Below are 22,968 nucleotides of genomic sequence, written 5' to 3' on the forward strand. Positions count from 1 at the left end.
TGGAGGGAAAGAAAAATCAAGATTAAATTGTTGCAGGTTTTCCCAGAGCTGTCAAAAAGAAATGACTGTTTCAGTGTAGGGCCCAACTGTCTTTTATCTCAAGTGAATCTGTGGGAAAGAAAACTGAATTAATACATAAAGAAACTTGGTACATCGCACCTCAGTTCCTCAAGGATTCTGGCTTCTTGCAAGGGGGTGAGACCTGTGTAGACAGAAGATCTTTTCTTACCTCTCCTGCAGCATTACCAAAAATACACTCAGATTAAATTTCTTGAAACATCGCACAGTCCCATGGAGACAATGCAGTGGAGCCATCTAGATTTTCCCCATTACACCAGGACTCTTGAAGCAATAGTGGTGTTACTTTTTTGTCCTTGATCAAGCGTAATGTTAATAATGTGTCATGAACTTGAAGACTTCTTCCAGGACACTACTCTGTGGAAAACCACATTTCCCTCATCCTACTTTTAGCTAAGCTCCTTGAAAGATAACAGCAGTAGTAATTTAGCTATATACTTGTTTCAGATTTGAGAGGAAGGAAGAAGCTATACAGAGATAGTATTTTCCTACAGTGAGTAGAATACTCTGCATCCTTCTATCAGTAGGAGAGGCTGGCACAAAACTTTTCCAGTGCTGTCATGACTTTAATTGCCAAAGAATTAACATTGAATCCTAGAATATTAAAACAGAAACAAGCTAAACTTTCACTATAATATATACTAATTATATTACTGTGACATTCAAAATTACACTTGGGCCATGACTGTATTACATATCCAGGACACTCAGGTAGAAGTAAAATACTTGGTGTAAATTTCCATATGATGGAGAGCGATTAAACTTTTGTTGTAATTCAGAATGAAATCTCACAAGAGTATCACCTGTTCTGTGCTGTTAATTAAAAGAAGAAAAGGAAGGTGTTCAGTTTTGCAGCTTGAATTTAGTAATTTCAGAAACTGTAGTTTTAGATTCTGCTGTTAATTCTATTCTTAAGACCTTCTGACATTTCTCGTGTTCTAACAGTCAGAGCTTCCTGTTGTTTTAAATGGTTTTTCTCCTGTTACATGAGCAACGAAAGCAATTCAAGGAAACCTGTAAGGATACCAAAACCATAACGAAACCTATGAAACTCATAATATATACGTCATTTTTAAAGACAGATAAAATAAGGGGCAGAATGTGTAGCTTCTTTAAATGTAAATAAGTACAAATTTTTAAAAATTCAAGGGTTCTAGTCTATTACCATCCTTTCTCTTAAATTTCAGATTTAAGTAAGTTACATCATAACTGTGATGTTATCTGCCTAGTGAGTTGGTTTTGGCTTGCTTATAGTATCATAGAGTCACAAAGTCACAGAATGGTTTGGGATGGAAAGGATCTTTAAATACCATCTGGTCCAAGCCCTCTGCCATGACAATATAGTAATAATATGTTACTACTGTTTTCTACTAAATACTTGATTTCACAGTGAAGATTTTATTTTCAAACAGAGCTCAAAGAACCGAAACATGGGTGCCAAACTGCTCACATCTGTCAATGTATGGTTTTGTAATGCTTGAAGAGTGTTGGCTTCTTTGCTAGAGGAACATTTAGGCCAATGCATTATCCATTTGTTCTCCAATTAGCTGATTTAAGTCATTCCTCTAAATAAGCCCCTAATTGTTTACTGCAGTGTGACAGTTCAGTAATGGATTCAGTATGGATGTTAAGCTTATAGTTTATATTGTTTACTTTATTGGCTCAGTGATTTTAAAGCACTGGTTTAAAATTGGGGTGGCACACTGAGCATTATGGGTAAGACTGTCGGCTACAAACAGACAGGACCAGGTACACACAAAGAGATGTGTTTTTTCTCAACATTTTACATTTCTATAGCACTTCCTGTGAGCTGGTACCCAGCTTCAGCATGATGCTGGAGGCAGCCCTGTGTGTTCATGAACAGAAGCACACAGGTTGTTGGGGAAAACACTGCAGAGGACACACTCCCATGGCATGTCAGGTTTCTTTGCTGCTTTCCCCACTGTTTTGCAAAGTGATATACTGCAGCAAAAAAACTGTAACTTCTGTCTCACTTCAGGAACTACAATTCAGGAGCTGAGCTAATTTGATGGATAGTGTATACTAGGAAAAATATTAGAAACTAGGAAAGGCCACATAGTCCATTGAGGCTCATTTCATTCCAAATACACCTTCCCTAGGTTATCATCCAATTGCTAAAAGAAAGAGTGATGTTATCCATTTTTTATAATTCCACTTCTGGGTGTTATGGAGATAAATACCTAAGTGCTGGAGAACTAACTTTCTTTCAGAACACTATTTCAGGAGGAAAATACTTAAATGCAGATAGGTAGGATGACAGGAAAGAAATTGACCGACCCTAAATGAAAAATATGATGATAGTGATATGAATATATGTGTATAGTCACAGTTTCACAAAGTTCCCCAGAGACAAGCTTCCAATCATGAGACTTTCAGATGGTAACCTTTCATTTGATTTATTGTTTCAGGACCAATGCAGGAGACAATATATGACTTCTGGAGAATGGTATGGCATGAAAACACAGCCAGCATAATCATGGTTACTAATCTCGTAGAAGTGGGAAGGGTAAGTGATTTTTGTACTTAAAAAAATGAAAGACATCCAAGGTGTTTGCTTTTTGAAATTAAATAGCAGACCAACAAGGTGCTTACATACTAACTGTAGCACATAAAATATGTATGACTGCCTGTGCTGAGAGGTTCATTATCAATTATTTTTAAACATGCCTTGGATGCTTGGCTTTGATAACATTAGCACAATGAAAAAGTGACTGATAAAGCTGCATTCTGTACAGCAGAGCCTGCAAAGACTGACAAAGAGGGGAGGTATCATATCTTTCTTTGTACATATCTCAGATATATGATTTCTCTTAAGAAAATCAGTGAATTTGTTGCAGAACAAGGTACGGAATCATCTCTATTTTTTTAAGGGAGACTAAGGGGGAGTCATTCTGAAACAGATGTCTGAGAAATGTAGTTAAACTATGAAATTGCTTCTTGGTATGTTTGTCTAAATCGATCTGGTTTGTTTGGCTTTTCCTTCCTGTAAGCCTTCTGGACTAAAACAGAAAAAATTACACATTTGTGCACTGTTCCTTGATCAGGAGGTTATGTTCGGGTAAAGGAAAGTTTGAGTTCCCTGATTGATACTGTGTACTTCTCTTTCTTAGCTTGATAACTTCTGAAGTAGGCCTCCTACTCTAGTCTTTATGGCTAATTTTGTTTTCAACAAGTATTGAATTGAACCTTTTTCTTTGTTCCTCACAACTGTCAATAACCGAGTCTTTTCATTTACTGTTTTGTCTGTACACTGCTGTCTTAGGTCTCATCTGGGATGTTTTTTTCAAGAAAATTTGCTTGGGAATTTGGCATATAGCTTTCATTTGGTATGAAAAAACCCCCACTGCTTTTATGGGAACTACTGCAATTACTGTAAATCGAAGTGTTGAAATAAGAAGTCAAATGCACACATCCCAGTTTGAGCAGCACGGTTTTAAGAGATGTTTTAATTTCACACTGGTGGAGTGTCTGATAGCCCCTCTGCCCTGTGGCATTTGCATTAGGAGAGAGAGAGCACTGTTTATGTGGTGTGAGTTAAAGTTCTTTTTAGCAAGTCCAGTTTTGCAATCTCAGTTTATTCTGCCGTACGTCCTTTGTGAACTGCTAATATAAATCCTAACATGTAGATATCTGTGTGCTCAAGCCTGCTAACAGATCAGGTGCCAGTACTATTTTTAGATATAAAAAAGATGGAGATTGTGACTGCAATTAACACCTGCTGCAGGAACACATGTACAACTAATTGCAGAGGCAAAGAGGGATCATGGAGACCACTTTAAAAATGCAGTCCCTTGAGTGAGAAAGAAGGTAGAAATAGCTGGATGGTCACGTATCAATTCAAAACGGATGGATTTGTAAGAGTAGGAAGCTCTCCAGCAAACCTCTTTGTTAAAGCTTTATGCACATTCATAAGTACCCAAGCGAACAACTTAAAAAGGGATGTTTTCAGGGTATGAATAAACAAGCCTGAGAGCAAAAACAGCATTCTGCATCAAACCACATACTGTTTTCCCAAAGTCAGTATTTGGAAGCACCAATTAGAGTGAACTGTCGGATGTCAGCAAGGGAGACACCAGTCTTGATGCCAGTGTTGGCAGCCTCCGCTCACAGCATTTAGGTGCACAGCACATTCCCACAGCAGTAAGTAATGGTTTGTGCCACCATGGAGATTTCTTCAGGGTGCAAGAGTCCTAGTGGGATACAGATCTGCAGCTTTGTTGTTTCTGGCAGTGGTAGAAATTACTTTGTTCTCCCTTTCTCTGGAAGCCAGCATAGGTGAGATCAGAGAGCAGAAATTGAAATGAGCTTTTAATGGAAATAAAATCATATGAGCCACAGAACAATGCAGTCACTCCTCCATTGGTATTTTTCTGCCACTCCCAGGGCTGGAATCCTGAGCAATAAGGAGGCAAATTACAAACACACCATCTGTCCTGCAACCCCCAACACAAGCTCTGTGCCACCTTGAGTAGTAATGATTTTAATGGACCTTTTGGTAGCATTCCTGTAGGGCAAACTTTATAACCTTACCAAACTTGAGGTTTTCTATTTCAATTGCTATCACTGGTATAAGATTTACAGGGGTTTATTATTTTTATTTTTTAACTGTGTTGACCCATTGTAAGCCAAGGGGGAGAATTCTTTTGCATTTCCAGGAAGGAAGAATTTTCAAAATTTAACATGTTTGCCACACAGTGTACGGCCTTCATGAATTAATCATTGAGGGGGTCTATGTGTATTTGTTTACCAGGACTGGCTGGATAGTCATTAAATCAGTGCTAGGAACTTGCATCATGCCCTGGAGCATTATGCATCAGGACTGTTTTAATTGCTGCTGGAGGAATCACCATGAGGCTGTCTCTAATGCAGGCACCTGCTGCAAATGACTCAGTCCCCGCATTACCCTCCAGCAGAGTCCAGGTACATCTGCCAATATCTGTCATTATCTGAGGCACACTTGTCAGAACCATGCATCCCTTTAAGCTCTTGTGTGTTCCAGCAAGGGGCCCTTGTCAGTGTTTCTGGCACCTGCAGACTGCTGTGCACCTGGTATTTAAATGGCACCAAAATGTGTTTTGATTGTTTTCTCTCTTTAATGAACCCACCTGAGGGACATTTAGCTCTTTATCTAGTAGCCTGTTACCCAGTCACTCACATTTACACTGGTCCTGTGGAAATTCAGAACTAGCTTGCGCTGTTACACTAATCCATCTGCCAGAAGTCTTATCACAAAATCTGCAGGGCTCCCTAAGGAGACTTTTGTACTGATAATTTAAGCTAATGATTTCTAAACATATTTAGTCAGTTTTATGAAGACCTCATTAGAATGTGACTGTTTATTAAAAATCTAAATGAGGTCTCACAGTCATTTAGAAAAAGCATTGCTGAGTTGCATGAACAGTTCTTTGATAAAGGATGGTGAAGTGGTGCTTAGTTAAGGTTGGCCTAGGTTGATGTAACAACTTTTACCAAAAAAACCCTAAACAAATAAGCAGCCCTTGAAACAACCTTAAAAAAAGGACTCTGTCTTCTTCATGCTGTGATCAACAACTTTTCACGCACAATGAAGTTCACCAAAAGAAAATGACAAGTAATCAATGGTAATGGTCCAAGAATCAGAATTTTCCAAGCCACACATGGATAAATAAGATAAAATGGATAATGGATAAACAGCATAACCAAGAATTAAGACTCATATAATTATATCAGTGTGACAACAAGCTATTTCAAAGTAATGTATTTTGGATTATATTAATGCAGAAGACCTCCATGCCCATGTCTGTAAGTGGTAGAGCAACTGAAGATAGTGTAATTTCAGGGACCATCTTCACCTGAGAGATTTATCTTAATCTGGTGGATTATTCTATAAAAAACAAAAAATTTTATCCACCAGTGTGATGATGTTATGATCACCAGGGGTGATCATAAAATAGACACAGAAGAACATCTTGCTTACTTAACCAAGAGACTACTCTGGAGGGCAAACTCCAAAAGACACAGAAAAGCAATGGGAACAGGATCAAGGTGTACTGGCCAAAGTCTCAGGTTGTTCTTGATTTGTTTCAGTGTTTGCACACATTGAAAGATTTCTGTCTCCCTTGAAGAAGCATGGTGGGAGGATTTAGAATATATTCAATTGTGCCATCTAGCTGTCACCTCCATCTTTGCTCTTGTTGGGTTGGTACTAATACTTAGCTGGCAGAATCAAACTTGGCATGTCACATTATTTGTCATTTGTCAGTAGTCACTTTCTCTCCCACTTGCTTGAGGCAGAAGAAATTTTCTAATATCTGACTAATAAATGGTGAAATGCACTGGTGAAATTCAGTGGAGGTGGTTGATAAATAAATGCACTGCAAGGACTTATGATTGTCTGTCATGCTTTTAATATAACAGAGTATTCACAAACAAAATCCCTACAAATAATTATAAAAAATAAAAGCTCACCCCAGGAGCATAGTAATTACAGTAATTAGAGTTTCTCAATTATTATCTGGAATTAGAAAACAGCCAGTGCTAATAGTGTTAATAAGCACACAAAAGACCCTCTTTTGTGAAAGGAAGCAAGGTTGACTACAACAGAATGGATGTGACACAAACGGGAAGGAAGGTCAGCCGCAAACTGGTAAACAGCCCCCATGCCTGTGCCCACACCTTTGTGCTACCCAAACAGCCTCTTCCTAGGTGACATTTCCTTCCCAGGAGCCGGAAGGGCTGTATTTGCATAGGGGAAAAGAAAGAATACAGTGGTGGTTTAGCTTCTCCTTGGTTTGTTTTCCTGGACCTGTGGTTAACATGTTATATAGGTGGCACTCCTCTGCAGAAATGGGGATGACTCCGATTTTTCATGCTTAAAAGAGTATTGGGTTCCACACGACAGCGAGGAGATTCATACAATGGTCTTCTGACAGAGAGAATATCTCCTTGATGCTGGCTTGCTAAAAAGCATTACTTGTTATAAGATAAATGGTGTCAGAAAAGGGTTGCTTTTCCTAGGAAAGCCAGTATGGGCACAGCCCTAAGCAGTCATACGTTCATGTCTTTGGGTTCTCCAGATGTGCAGCATTGGTCAGCATTCAAGAGACATTTCTTGAATAGATTCAAATATGTTTCCTTAACAAATGAAACCCAAAAGTCTTTATGATGAACCAGATCTTCTTCAGATCTACCTGATGATAATTTGGGTTACTGACAGAGATTAGACATCCAAGAAAAACTGCTTGTCTCAGTTTGAGACAAGTTTAGGAGGAAAATGCTCTGGAATGAATGTCATCTCTAAAGAAGACAGGTTTCAGCGCTCCCTCCCCCGCTGATAAGAAAGGAATTTCTTGGATGAAAGTGAAAAAAACTATTTATTTAACAAACAAAGTGCCTTCAGGGCGCGGGAAAAAAAGTTAATAACTGTTAAGATGTGAAACCTCCTTGATGCAGAGAAAGTTGGTGGCTTTAGAGTTGTGTCTGTAGCTGGCTCCCGAGGTCCAAGGCCGGGATGCGGGGTTCCCGCCAGTCCGCAGGGTCCGATGATCTGATTCTCAGATCACAGCTAAGCCAAACAGTCCCAGGAAAAGCCACAGATGTCACTGGAGAAATGCTATTGTAGTCCCAGAGAAACTTCTTGCCTCAGCTAATAAAAAAAGGAGGTAGCTAAAAGTAAAGAATGTACTCTCTCCGCTGTGCAATCAGAGCCAAGCAACATGGGGGAGGTGAGCTCACACCGCACCGAGGAATTTCCCCCTTGGCTTCTCTCCCCCCTCTCCTGGACCCAGCTTAAAGCTATGGGACCCATTTCTGGGCATAAAGCAGACGATAGGGGAATATAGTATTATCATAAAATCACCCCAAGACACTGCTAAATAAAACCCTGACCAAAGACATCTTACTGAAAACAGATTGAAAGAAAAAAACAAAAACTTCATAGGAAATTTCATCGACATAAAAACTATGTGAAACTTCCAATGGACTTACCACCTATGCTTAGAATGAAAACAGAAATTTTTATCACAAAGCTATTATGAAGTCTGTACTTACACATTTTACAAGTTTTGAGAATCTTCCATGCAGAAGATCCTTCTAATAAACAAAGGTAAACTCAAATTGTATTTAAGATTCAGATCACCCAATACTGTGATCTTGCAGAGATGAAACACAGTCACTTTTCAGCACGTCTCACAAACAGCACATTTGTATTTAGTATAAATGGAAGAACACTCCATCTAATTGAAACTGCCTCTAAATGTAATAAGCCAAATTACCTACACTGGAATTAATTCAGGATACTGGTGTTAATGCTCCTTAGGAGGTGTGCCAAAGAGTTTGTATGCATACTAAGGTGACTAAAGTTTCATTTTAACTTTTCTACTGAAAGAAAGAAACAACATTTTATAAATAAGAGGGAAAAGGTAATTCTAGTCCCAACCTCTTAAATAGATAAACAGTGTCCTTCCCCATTCACAAAAAATTTTTTTCCTAATCATGTTTACCCTCAAAAAATGGAATTTGTGCTTATGATACATAAGCACAAGGTATTATATTCTGTTGTTATACTTTTAGTTTCACTGTAATTCTAGTATCTCTTATTGGATAGAGTACAGTTTATACTTTTACAGAATATCAATGAGATAAACAGAAAAACAATCAAAATTTTAAATTATTCTTAATCTTTCAAGTCAGTGAACCCTTCTAGTCATCAAAATAGATTTCATATTTCTGGATTTTTAACCAGAAATGACAAGTTTGCATTACTGCATTATACATCGTAGGGAAGGAACCCTTAGGGAAAAATTTGTCTGTTGTTCTTCAGGAAAGAGAAGGAAGGACTCTTTGCAATTATTTAAAGAAGATGTGCCCAGATTAGCAATGTGAGCATCATGAAACAGAACATCAAGCTGCAGGCATTCAGCACTGTCCCATGTCTCTCAGAGCAGACATGGGTTCAGCTCTCAGTGTTTTGTTGTATTCTCATCTGCAGGAAAAGCTACGTTTCAAAGAATGTTAATCAACACAGATTAATATCTTAATGCTTACTAATCCAATTGAGATAATTCACTTTGAGAAGTGAACAAAAGAGGTTTAAGGATACACAAATGCACTGACCCCTTTGTTGGACTAACTGAAGTGCCACCAAGGTGTAGGATGCAACTTTAGGTGCAGTTTGCAAAGAGGGAGGGGTTCAGCTTCTTACTTGAAATGTCAGGGCTAGCAAAATGGCTTCCTAACTGCAAGTCTCCTCACCTCAGCAGTCTTGAAATTATCTCTCAGTCTCTCTGTGAAGGGAGAAGTATCCTGGAGGCACAGTTTTACTTTACCCAGTAGAGTAACACGTAGATCTGTCTAAGCTAACATCAGATGATCAGGTTTTAGAGCCAGAAGGCAATCCACTAACTAGGTGGTGCTATCTACCCAGCTAATGGTATGATATTGCTCTTGGAATGAAACCATGATTCAGAGAACAGGCTGTGCTGCTGGATGCAGGCACATCAGGTCCTTGGAGCACAGGATGTGAGAAATAGACCCGTGATTTCACGTTTGTGTCAGGAATTAAGACAGACTTCGAGGAGCTCCGGCTAATCCTGTAGCCACCCTCCTCATGTGTTCTCTGCTCAGCCTTTCATCCTCCAGGGCTGTACTGAGGTGCACTAAACTGCCTAAACATAAGCAATGAAACAGAGACAATCCACATTCTTCTGTTGGAATTGCGCTCTGCAATGGAGGCAAGAGTGCAACGCAACCCAAAGCAACCCTAAAGCAACTCTTCCAGACCAAATCTTCTTTATGGTCAAAGGACGGCCACACCATGGGTTTGGCCTGCCATCTTAATTTCATCTAACCAGTCTGCCAGTTGATGGCATGCTAACAGAATACCTGGGTCTTGAGAACAAAGGGATCACACTCATTTTGTCAGGTGGAAAGCATTAGTTTCTGGCTGCTGCTGGACATCTCCAGAAAGCCAGCTCTTCTGGGCAGAAGCTGAATGAGAGTGCACCCACCAGGCAACTTAGGGCTGCACTGCTGGGGCAGCTTAGGGCAGCAGAAGGTGGAGAACTATGTCAGCTCTGAGTCGTGCCTGGAAGAAGTTAGACTGAGCTAGTAAAATTCATGGAGACATCTCTCCCCACCCTGGCAGCTGTGAACAACATAAAGACTTCTGGCTGACTTCTCAGAGACCCATTCATCTGATGGTGCCAAACAGTATCTCAAATATTGTATTTCTCAATAGTCTTCCACATCTCTTTTAGAAAACTGTAAAATGAGGTATAAAACTAATAACAGGCTTGTTCAAAAGCAAACAAAAGAAAATTTTAAAAAGGAAGACTGGGTTTTATCTTCTGTCAAAGGTTGTTTTATAACATATAAAATGTTCTTATATCATAATACATTTTTTGTTTGAAAAGTATTTAAATAAAAAAACTTTCAATTATTGGATATTCTTTTACTTGAAGTCAGCCAAATAAAAGTATATGATGTTATCCGAGCTACATCTGTAAAAGCTGTTAAAAATTTTACCAGTGAGCTTGGTTGGCTGTTTCATTTTATAGCCGAGAGGTTTCACTTCAAAATTTATGTCTGACTTATCGTCATTACTTAGTTCAGGATTAATTTTAAATTAGAATGTATAATACTGCTCTTCACTAATGACAATCCATGCAGGGCATAGTCAGTTATATCACCCTCTTGCTAAGAATATTTCAGAATCAAAGGAAATTGGAAACTTTGAATAATCAGTGTTATTTAAATGGTGCTGTGTGGACTACAAAGTGTATTTCACAGCCAGCTCACATATTAAGTCTGTAATACTACTCCTATTCCAAAATTCTAGGTAAATGAATTACTGTCCTGACTTTCCTACTGCCTTTAGCTACATGTGTCACATTTCCAAACGGTTAAATATATAGCTTCAGAAGTCACAATTCATGTTCATTAGCCATCCACAGCCTACATTATTTGTTATATTTAGAACTAGCAACTACAACTTTCCACGTTCTTTTTTAATTTTAAGTTTCACACATTGGACTATTTTACTGGGGGATGGAACTAGAGAGTGGAAGTAGATAATTCTCTTCTCCAGATTTCTAAAATTATTCGTAAAATAAACATGTTTGAAACAATTGGACAGTGTACCTTGGGATGAATAGATTAAACCAGAGCATTTTCATTATGTCTCTGGCAATCATCCTTTTATCTCATCTTCTGATGAACATCTGTATTTTTTGGCATGTGGTAAGATATAAATGTGGGGTGTATGTGAACAAACTCTCAATTATAATTCTGCTCAGATGAGATTTCAAAATTATGTTTTCTGGTTTGAGGATGATATTTACTGTTATGGTAGCAACTGTGTGGAAAAAAAAAGTCTAGTGCATTTAATATTCAGTTCTGGAATCATGTATCAATTATTTAGTTAAACCTTCTGTTAGTAAGGCTTTTTTTGTAAAACACGTACCAAATGTTTATAAAATGGAAAAGAGATTCATCAAGTTATGGTAGCTAAAGCTGTGCTAAAAAGAAAAAATGAGCATATGCTACCAGCAGTGTTTCTCATATTTAATGAGTAAAACCATATTCTATTTTGTTGCAATTGTCTTGTCTTGTACAAATAAAGGCTCTGATCCAATACGCATTTATAAATGTGATTTTGATTTCCGATAGTTAATCTACTTCTGTCTTTAAGACACCTTTTCATTTATTTGGGTGGTCCTAGAGGAGATGGGAGATGGATCTTTAAGCATTTACTTGACTTTTGGTTCATCAGGAGTCCATGAGTTCTCAGGTCCAGAGCTCAGCACGTGCAGAGCATTGCAGAACAAGAGCCAAAAGTAGGGGAAAAGCCTGAATTAAAATAAAGTTGGGTTTAGGGTTTTTTTGCCTGCTAGTAAGTGAATCATCAGTTGGTCTGTGGCTCTGGCTGCAATTCTGGCATGGTTCCCATGGCTTTTACAGCCCCTATTCCACTTGGGAGAGTTTTCAGGAAATTGTGTTGTCATGGATCCTTCTGCTCAGCTCCAGTCTGCTCCGTGCCCAAAATCCCCTGTGCAGCAGAGTAAGAAATCCCCAGCGGGGCCAAGCTGCATGCGGCACAAAAGGCTATAACTTCTGTGCAACATCTCCCAGTGCTTCCCTAATTATTCCACTGTATCATCTTAAATAAGGTTTAAAAAAGAATGGAATCAAATCCAGCAGCTGAGGCATAAGAACACAGGGACTGTGGTCTTCTAAATTGGTCTTTCTGAATTGTCTCTAGTTGTTAGCCATAATCCAGACTGTGTGGACTTAGCAAGTTAGAAACGAGCATGTTTTCCTTCAAGGAAAGAGCAATTTCATTCAGCCAGGGTTGCTTTTTTTCCCCTCCGATTGCTTATTTTGCTTAACTAGAGCTGTTTCAAGGATGGCAGGCACCCATCAGAAAGAAACAAGGCTAAAGTTAGCAACAGAGACGTGCTGATGAGCAGTGCTGTGCCTGGGATCACTGCTGCAGCTGCTCCCTTCCTACGTGCATTGGCCCTCTCTGTGTGGTTCAGGTTCCACCTATGGAACAGATACGTGAACAGACAGGAAAAGGGAATCAGCTCCAGAGAAGGGGATGTCAGTGGGCTCCAGCCCAGAGGCAGTGTGAATTGTCTTACTCTTCATGAGGAGTCAAAAAATCATCTTAGCCATAGGTAGGAAAACCCTGTTTCAAAGAGTTTCTGGCAATGACTATAAAAGGGTCAGTTTGCTGGCCTGAGGAATTTGAACAATGTAAATTTTCTGGATTATTTTAACAACACAGACAAAACAATGAGCATTCAGTGTTTTTCACTTAGCTTCCATGAGAGGATTTTTGGAAATGCATCTGAACAAGATAAGATCTGAATAAATATCAAGTAGATGCAACAACAGATAGCAGCAGTAGCTACTAAACTGCTTGCAGCAACGTTTAATGCTTTTGAAATGTTTGTTCATTGCTTACAGTGGATAGATTCGCTTTAGAGATGAATATGCATTTGTCAGAGATCCTGTTGTTTAGGCATCCTGGGAATGGCCCTCAGTTTGGTCTTTGGTGGGTGGAAACCTTCTCCTCCCCTCTGGCACCCTGTCAGCTTGCTGGCTCTTGAGCATGGTGGGGGGAGCAGTCTTGCTACCCTTGCCCTCTTCCAGGAGTGCCGAGCACTGTCCAGGGTCCCAGCTCCAAGCCTCTCACCATGGAAGGGAACTCTGGTGTTGCCAGTCGTCCTGAAACCACCCTTAATACCAGATGAAATCTGAAGACGAAAAAGAATTTTTTTAGCCAATACTAATGTGGTTACTAGGTCTGAAGACAAGCATAGAAAAATAAATAAAAACCTGCTTATAAAGCTACCTGAACTTCAGCTCTGCTCTAGGAGCTTTCCATCAGCTGTGTAAGCAGGAACAAGCTGTTAGGATGCTTGTATAATTTTGTGGCTGGGAGCCAGCACTTCTGACCAGACTACTACCCTTTTTCTCTGAAGAGGATCCTGATGTGGGGCTGTGTTTTTCCAGCCCTTCAACTCTATTCTGATTCAAGTTCTATTCCGATTTAAATTTTATCCTGCTAACAAGTCAGAAAAAGGGCCAGAACTACTGACCCTGTCTGGACAACCTTACTGTTTTATCAGCCAATGTCACTACTGTGATGGGGTGAGATCTCCCATCCATCCAGACAGTAAAGAAGGGTTGTACAGGATTATCAGCTCCATTCTGGAAACAAATGCTTAGGAAAGTATTTTCTTCTTCTTCTTGACAGGACAGGGTTTGACTCTCTGCATAATCCTCTATATACTGAACCTGGAGTTTATATAAATAAATCATTTGAATCATGCATTACAGTTTTCAGTGTATGCTTATACACACATTCATCTGTTTTACCTTTTGCTCAAGATTAGACATGGTAGTAATCCAAACATTTTTGCATGAAAATGTGTTTGAGAAATACTCGTATCAGTTGTGAAGTTGAATTTTTTTCTATCAGTTTTCCATTGAATATTTAAAGTGCTTGAGTTTTTTACCCAATTCATTTAAGTGCTTATTTAGGTAAACTAGATTTAAGTGTATTAAAAGATCCATTTTTAATTTTCCCTTTGGTGAGAGAAAGAGAGAAACTGTTCCATGCAGCAGATGTATAACAGATGCCACTCCTAGCATGTACAGCACTACTGGATGGTGGCCAGATGCAGTGGTGATAGCATAGCTATTACCATGATAAAGCAGAGTAAGAGAGAGATATAAGTAATGTGTTAGCTTCCCAGCCCACCACTTTGTCCACACAAATGGGAAGGAGGAGAAAATTCTTAAGTCTGTCAGCTATCTACATCATCATATACAGTCCTCAAATCATCCACTTTTAAAAAATAGCAGTTTAAGTTGAGCTAAGTGAGAGGAATCCTACCCGTAATGTTTGGAGTTATCTAGTGAATTAGTAGTTAAGCTATATAGAGTTAGAATAGTTAAAGCCAGGGCATTAAACTCAGCTCTTGACTTCAAGCACTGAGTTTTGCTATTTGACTGCCCATCAGTTCCTTTGGAGAGTTAATCTGAGAAAACAGGTGCTTTTCTAAAAATAAGAGATTCATACAATAAATATCTTGAGTTAGAAGGAATCCACAAGGATCATCAAAGTCCAGCTCCTGGCCCTGCACAACACCATCCCAAAGAGTCACACCACGTGCCTGAAAGTATTGTCCAAACACTGCTTGAACTCTCAGGTTTAGTGCTGTGACCACTTCCGTGGGGAGCCTGTTCCAGTGCCCAACCACCCTGTGGGTGAAAAACCTTTTCCTGATATCCATCCTAAACGTCCCCTGACACAGATTCAGGCCATTCCCTCGGTCCTGTCACTGGTCACCACAGAGAAGAGATCAGTGCCTGCCCCTCCTCTTCCCCTCATGAGGAAGCTGTTGACTGTAATGAGGTCTCCTTCCTGTCTGCAAAACACTTTTATTTTAGAAGGTAGAAAGATATTTTTGAGACAAATCAACAAGTAGCAGTTGGGGAAAAAAACTTCTGGTGGTATTTGTCCCTCTGGGCACACTGCTTTGGAAAGCACAGAAAATGAACAGTTACCATAACTGAACTGTGCAGGGTATAAATATCCTTTGTGCTCCAAACAAATTTGCCTTACTTCACTAACCACAACACAAAGCTCACCTGCAACTCTGAAAGCTGTCTTAAAAAGAGAGGAGGTAATGTCCCTCAAACACTAAACATTTCCACATGCAGAAAATGTGACCATTCTGTGCATGATTGCATTTTAAATCAGAAATCATTGCACAGAATGCAAAATGGATTCTGTATGAACCTTCTAAAATAAATGAACCTTAATTTCTTTTGTATTTTTTAAAGGTCAAATGCTGCAAATACTGGCCAGATGACACAGAGATATATAAAGACATTAAAGTTACCCTAATAGAAACAGAGCTCCTGGCTGAATATGTGATTCGAACATTTGCTGTAGAAAAGGTAAGTTTCCAAATTCAGTTTTATTAAATACAGTAGTATCTGCCACTTCCATACAGATTCAACAAGGAAAGTTAAATCTTTTGACTGACATCCTGGGTTTGTAGGTATTTTTGGGTAAACGACTACCGCCCTCTTATGGTAATCCGTGTTTTTCTTTAAATGCAGCCACTTCTGTCTGCTTTTCATCACTGTTGGCCCCTGCCTGAGTTAGAAAAAGTGATGTTCCTTGCCTAGGAGAAATCGAAGCCTCCCTCCCAGCAATCAATTGAGAAACACATTTGTGCTGCTTTCCTGACTTATGTTGCCCACAATCATTTTCTGTCTGTACCAGAGGCTGCATGCAACATTACTCAGAAGTCTCTGGTAGGGAATACCTCTTATCTCTTGGGCCAGAGTGTGCCTGGTCTGAAGAGAGACAGCTCTAACAAACTACTGTTCTTCTCAAAGCAATTTCCCTTCTTGGGGAAATTGGAGTCTGTCTTTACATGGAGAGTTCCAATCAGTGTGTTGTATTACTGCTTGTTAGAATAATGCCATGCATTTGTTTGATGCTTTGTAGCTTGTAGAACTTGTAGCTCCCCCAAACAGCTTGCAATATATGGAAAACATACAAATAACAAATAAGGTACCTACTGAAAGTGAGAACAGGCAGGGTCGGTGAGGTGTACCATGCATTTTGTGTCAATTCAGCAGTTTCATTCAGACTCGTTAAAGGCCTGAAATGTTTTAATTGTATGTATCAGGATTCATTTGAGTTGTAAAATTCCAAGGAAAGGGCCTCTTTGGAAGACTAGATATTCCTAACGGCACACTGAAATAATGCTCCCTCACCATGAGTAGATTTTCAACTAACTAGCTTAGAAAGCTTCTTTTGATTTAGTTGCAGTACCTGTGATTTATTGGTTCTCTCTAATGCTGAACTAGTATTCATTTATGGGTTTGAAAAACATAATATTTAGCATCAAAGAATCCTGCACCAGGTACCTGAAACTGCCAAAAACACTACCCCACAGGGTCTCTGTACATATGTCCAGAGTAACAAAGGAATTAGGGTTTTTTCTTGTTTTACTGTTCAGTCTTATACTTAAATATGCATCCATACAGAAACCTGAGGGTAATGATAATAGAATTACGTGGTTTGAATGAACTGAAATATTGTATCATGTTTACCACTATACATATTGTTTATTGAATTCACTCAAGCCTGTTGTTTCCTTGCATTTAGGTATTTTTAATAAACAGATGAGAAATGTTGGCTCCACTTTGAAGTAGATGAAGCACTGGTTGATTTCTATTCTGCAAATTTTAAGCTCATGCTTTGATGTTAGCTTTTCGCTTCTTAACTGGGACTGAAGAAAAGACCTAGAGGATTTTACAGTTGAACATAACCAAACTGTCTTGAATAAGTGCATTAGAACAGATAGAGATAAAAGGCACTAAACATTTTATTTCTTTTAAAAAAATCTCCATCTGAAAAGATTTCATTTAGACACTGGTTTTTAATCGTTGGTAGTTTTTCAGTAAGCCTCTAAAAGCAGTGTCAGTGTGGTTTGAGTACATTTGGTTTTACTCTATTTTCCGTATTTTTTAACTCTTCCAATGGTACTGGAACATTAAGTCTGTACATCTCTTGCACCATATTTCTCTCAAGTTTATATTTCTGATGTACTGGGACTGATACTTTTCACCTTCTCTAAGTCAAGGTGCATGATGAGGAGAGAACACCCTAACCAAACATGCAGATAATACTAAGTGAAAGGTGGTATTGGAACACACTGGAGTCTCAGTTCCAAAGGACTTGCACATTTGGCTAACAGGAACTTTAGTCATTCAACAGGAAAAATGGCAGAGTTCTGTGCCTTAGGTGGCCTAACCCCCTGTGTCAGTACAGGGTGACTTCTGGGGACAGCATCTGATATCCAGAATGATTTGAAGATTTAGCACATATGAACTGCAAGGGTGGGAATAAAAGAACTGGCCTTGTCCATTCTGGTAGAGATGAGGAGGAGGGGTAAGGAAGATCTAATTCTAGCCTTCAGCTACCTCATAGATGTTTGGAAAATCAGAGGAATCAAATACTCCAAGACCTCCAGTCTGTTCTGACGATCCTTTCTGTTTGTTGATGAACATCTCATACCTGCTCCTAAAGTACAATTTAGAAGTTGATTTGTTTGAAGATAAATTGATCACTTAATTTTTTTTTAAATGGATATTGTGTGGTAGGAGGATAACACTGAGAAAATTGAACCTAAAAGTGCAGTCTGATTTTGAAGACCATTTCCTTGATACGCTTTGCATTGTGTGAATTAAGCAGTTCCTTTGGGTTTCTTCACAACACAACAGTTAACTCAGTTGAGTAAGTCATACATGAATAGTAACATACAGCAGAAGCATAAGTTTTTGTAGAATTTTTTAACATCCTAAGGTTTAGCAGTGCACACCATTTTCTGTTTGTTTCAGCTGAAAGAAAAAGTGAAAAATACAGTCTCTCCCAGCTGAGCATATGTTTTTATGATTCATGCAGTTGTGTGCTATTTTGGGTTTAGAAACCAGCAGGAAAGCTAGATACAAAAATCATTCTTTTGTAGATATAATAAGAAAACTCATTAAAAGTATCCTATATGCAAAACCTTTCCTAAGTAGCTGTTAACAATGACAGACAAAAATGCAGTCAGCCTGACAGACAGCCTTTTCACAACTAAGGCACAGGACATAACCTGATCTGTGTAGCAGACGGGCACATTGCTTTAGAGGGGCAGGTTTTTTTTGTAAATTGTTTGAAAATCTCGGCTGCATATAGTATGAAGAATTTGTATGGGATACTCACTTCAGTCCTCAGCTTGTATAATCATGGCATTGCTTTTTTCTGTGGGATCTTTGTTTCTTGGAGGGTCACGGGTGGTTTTTACGTGCAACGTAAAAGTGTTTGAGACACTGCGTCCACTAAGCAGAGCCATCTACAGAGTTGAAGCTCTTGCTTACAGTAGCAAAGAGACGTGTTTGCTAGACTGTCCTAAAATGCACATTGTTTTCTCTATTCCTGGGCTTCAATATGCTTTAAAATTGGTTTTTAGGATATAAGGTCATTTCTGTTTAAAGGGTGTGATCTCCTCAGTCCACACCACTGCCTCATATGCTCTTAATCCTCTCCCTTTCCTGCCTTTTTGTGTCAATTTCCAGGGGAGATGAGATATTCCTCTGAGTAGATGCCCTGTCCCCACAGTCCCCCAGCCTGAGCTGTCAGACTCCAACATACACTAAGTCCTCTCTAGTCCTGTAGCACTGGCTACACCACTGAAAATCCCAGACTAATGCATAATAGCAATAAATTAGGAAGCTTATATTACTTATTATTCAAAGAGAATAAAACCTTTTATATGCAAACCATCTCAAGACAGAAAATACATCTTTAAGAAGAAAAGCTGTAAACTACCAGTTATTAATATTGTTGACATTTAGTCCAGCCTAGACATGATATGCCATAATTTTGCTGTTTGCTTATGAACTATGCATGATGGCCTCCAGTCTGTGGATTTCTAATGAGAATAAAATACTGGCAGCTACATTTTTAGAGGGGGAAGGGAAAATAGAAGCAGTAAGAAAATAAAACTTAGCATACACACTTCTAATATCCAAACTGTTCCCCAAAGTCACACAGAAAATTACTTACACAATCAGCTTCTCATTCATACCTGTCTCACCATATCCATGTCCTTGTAGACTGTGGCAAATCACCTGAAGGGTGAGCATGTGGAGGGCTATAAACACAGCCCCTATGATTGGAGGTGCGAAAAGGTTTCTTATTATTCAGCTTTTTCCTTCAGACCAATGAAGGAGACAAATGATAAGGAAAATTATGCTGAAGCTGTAGTTCCCTGAAGACAGCAGCAAAACCCCTGTGGAGCAATGGGAAAAGAAAAAGTCATCTGTGCTCTGTGTTCAGCCTTGCTGCTGACCTGTTCTGTGATCATGGCATGCATCCTAAGGCCACAGTTTGCAAAGCAGCCTAGTACTTAAATATGGGGATGAGCATTTCTCTTGTTGCTGAAAGTTTCTGACCAATCTGGTGCTTACTCAATTTTGTTGGAAGGCTTTGAAACCGGTTGATACCTAACCTTTCAACTTGCTCTCCTCCTATGAGGAAGCTCTCCACCAGTCTGTACAGATCATGTTGGTAGGGGGTGGACGCTTTTCAGCAAGGCTCAGACTTTTGAAGATTTCAACCCTTGCCTTTTTAACAGAGAGGTGCTCATGAGATTCGGGAAATACGTCAGTTCCACTTCACAGGCTGGCCAGACCACGGTGTCCCGTACCATGCCACGGGCCTGCTGGGATTTGTACGGCAGGTCAAATCCAAGAGTCCGCCAAACGCTGGCCCTTTGGTTGTTCACTGCAGGTAGGTAAAACACAAATCTCTCTGTTGTGGTTTGCACTAAACTCAAGACCTACTTTGCTTCTCCTTTACTGTGTATTCCCCACATAGGTTGCTGAAGCCACTGGAGCTCTACTCAAAATAACTGTAAACAAGAATACATGTTTTTATATATATATATAAAAAAACCAAATACATATGCAATATATAAATGAGAGTAAAAAATTGAGTCTGATGTCCTGCAAATGCCTAGCTCAATTTCAGTAATCATCCAGTTGATCAAGTACCCTTGAGATGAATCCTTACACCTTTTACATCTCCAACACACTGCTGCACATTAACTGTGCTCTTCTTCTACTTTAGTGCTGGTGCTGGCAGAACTGGATGCTTCATTGTCATTGACATCATGCTAGATATGGCAGAACGAGAAGGCGTTGTAGACATCTACAATTGCGTGAGAGAGCTTCGATCCCGGAGAGTTAACATGGTGCAGACTGAGGTATTGCTCATCTACTGGAATACTGCTTTACAAGAGAAGATACTTTTCTAGCCCATAAATATAGAGCTTTGTAGTTGGCACCCTCCAGAAAGTAGTTTATTCAGTCACATGCAGAAAATAATCCCCCCCTAAACCTGAAGCACCCCTGCCCAAACAAGTGCACAGCTGTGCTTCACTGAAGGTTCACAATATTTCTTAAAAAATAAGGAAAATCAGGAATGTTTCCTCTCTGGGAAGGATTCATTCTGGAGTACATCTTGTTGAGGCTTAGTTTCATGATAGCACCTACGAAACTGCCCAGGGGAATGAGGAAACCAGAAACATTCTGAGTTTTATTATGGAGTGTTACTGCACTTCTCTAACTATTTGTAGTTCGTTTAAGGCAATCTTTCTATATTCATTTCTAAATGAGTGTGATAAAGTTTTTTAAACTGTGGTTGTTCTTCTGGTCTTGCTTCAGTGCTCGTAAACTGAAGAGAGAAGTAGCAACCATATTAGTTGTTCTGGTTTATTTACCAAAATACTAATGCTCTATGCACTCTATGTCAGTAACTATCTATTTTAATTGCTTTACCAGGAACAGTATGTATTCATCCATGATGCTATCCTGGAAGCCTGTCTTTGCGGGGACACATCTATTCCAGCTTCTCAAGTTAGGTCTGCTTACTATGAAATGAATAAACTGGATCCTCAAACAAACTCAAGCCAGATCAAAGAAGAATTTAGGGTAAGTAGTGGCTAGCATTGCCTAGAAGCCATAGAGTTCAGCCATACTAAAGACTTCTGCTTAAGTGTTTATAGCCATATGAATTTTGTAACAGGTCTAGGAGAGAAAGACTGCAAAAAAGGGGAAAATAACATGTCACTCATCTCTACTGAGTTATGCTGAATCATAAAATAATGCAGTGGGGTAGTAGTAAAGTATTCTTTTTGCTGAAGGGAAGTATGTCGATTCCTTCCACTGTCCTTTCTCCAGAAGGCAGGCTACTCTGCAGCTGTCTTTGAGGTTATTTTTCATAATTTTATGCTTCCAGGATTTCTCTGCTTCCAAACCTGCTGACTGTGATGTGTTTTCATCTCTCTGCATATTGATTCCCACTGAAACTGAATGCTGAGCTGATCTATTCTTCAATATTTTGGGTTGCTTTCACTGCTGTGTTAATTTTTCTGTTGCATTGTTTACTCTCTCTGAAAGACTTTAAATATGGTGACTCCGACGCTGCGCGTAGAAGACTGCAGCATCGCGCTTTTGCCGCGAAACCATGAAAAGAATCGCTGCATGGATGTGCTGCCTCCAGACAGATGCCTGCCTTTCCTCATCACGATAGATGGGGAAAGCAGTAACTACATCAATGCTGCACTGATGGATGTAAGTCTCCACCACATCATTAATACTAAAAAGGCAATAAGCAGCCCTCCAAACTGAGCCATGCTAGAAAATGGAGTCAGCATAAGAAGACTGAAATCCTTCTAGCTTGTTTTGTTTTCCAGAAGCATGGCACAAAATCTTTAAACTCCCAAGTACATTTGGGATCACACATATGTTATGTCACAGCCAAGGTTCCAAAGCCATGCTCAGAGAGCAATTCAAGGAGTTTTGATAAATTAAATCTATCTGGATTTCTCCCTAGTGCTTGAATTTTTAACCATCTGGCCTAGGAAAACAAGAGTTACCTATTAAGAGACTCAGGCAGTTAAATAGAATAATAAGGTTTGCAGCAATATTTCAGTTCCCTTTGTTTATAATTTGAATAGTAATTAACAAAAAAAATAATTGTCTGTCAACACAAGATAGTACACAAGCCATTACTTCAGCCTTCCCGTTTATTTCTGTTTGAATGAATGGTTCCTCTTCATGTGTGTGTGGAGTTTTTTTCCAAATGCATCTATGGCAATTCTAATCCTTGTAATAGAACAACAGTAAAAAGACACTTAAAGTGCCTTTACAGTCTGTAGATATTTATAGCCTATTTTTGACGATTTACAGCTATAGTCATTACGGTTGTCAAACACATAAACAACAAGAAAACAGAGGTTAGTAAGGAAGGAACACATTGTAAATGGCCTTTTTAAAAAGTGAAGCTAGAGTAATAACAGTTTATAGCAGTTTTTTCATTTTTTCCTTACAAGTTCTCAAAGCCTATTCCTAAAATAAGCCCAAGTTCAAAACACTCCTGTGAAAATGTAGGAAAATGTATCTTTGTGTTTATCTGTGTAGAGAAACTGAGAACAGAAGTGTAAGTGACTTGTCTAGGTTCTCACAGTAGGTCAATGACATTTCATATTAGAACAGAGCTTCCTTAATCTGCAGTTTGCCACTGTGCCATTACATTGTCTTCTTTCCTGGAGACTTCGGTACTGTTTTGTTCTGTGAGTTAAGTAATGCTCAGAAAGAGCAGTGCCTTAATACTTGCTTTGAAGATGCTTCCCTTCTTCACTATTGAAACAATGGTCTACATACAGAACTGTATGTGGGCAAAAGGCTCCAAGGGAGGAGGTGATATGGGTTGCTTTCCACCTGAAGCACCTGAGCCAGCCTTCTGCA

General features: G+C 39.2%; 1 protein-coding gene across 13 annotated transcripts in view; it reads left to right on the top strand.

Moving 5' to 3' along the window:
- The window catches only part of PTPRM (protein tyrosine phosphatase, receptor type M), a 457,910-nt gene that overhangs the window by 420,264 nt on the left and 14,678 nt on the right, over positions 1-22,968 (top strand). For all 13 annotated transcript variants that reach the window (XM_017738297.1, XM_017738298.1, XM_017738300.1 and 10 more), the window contains 6 exons: positions 2,508-2,605; positions 15,436-15,552; positions 19,794-19,948; positions 20,288-20,423; positions 21,001-21,150; positions 21,619-21,792. In XM_017738297.1, coding sequence (XP_017593786.1) covers positions 2,508-2,605; positions 15,436-15,552; positions 19,794-19,948; positions 20,288-20,423; positions 21,001-21,150; positions 21,619-21,792 — 830 coding nt within the window. The remainder of the gene's footprint in view (positions 1-2,507; positions 2,606-15,435; positions 15,553-19,793; positions 19,949-20,287; positions 20,424-21,000; positions 21,151-21,618; positions 21,793-22,968) is intronic.

Source organism: Corvus brachyrhynchos, unplaced genomic scaffold, assembly GCF_000691975.1.
Source record: "Corvus brachyrhynchos isolate BGI_N302 unplaced genomic scaffold, ASM69197v1 scaffold106, whole genome shotgun sequence".
Lineage (NCBI taxonomy): Eukaryota > Metazoa > Chordata > Aves > Passeriformes > Corvidae > Corvus > Corvus brachyrhynchos.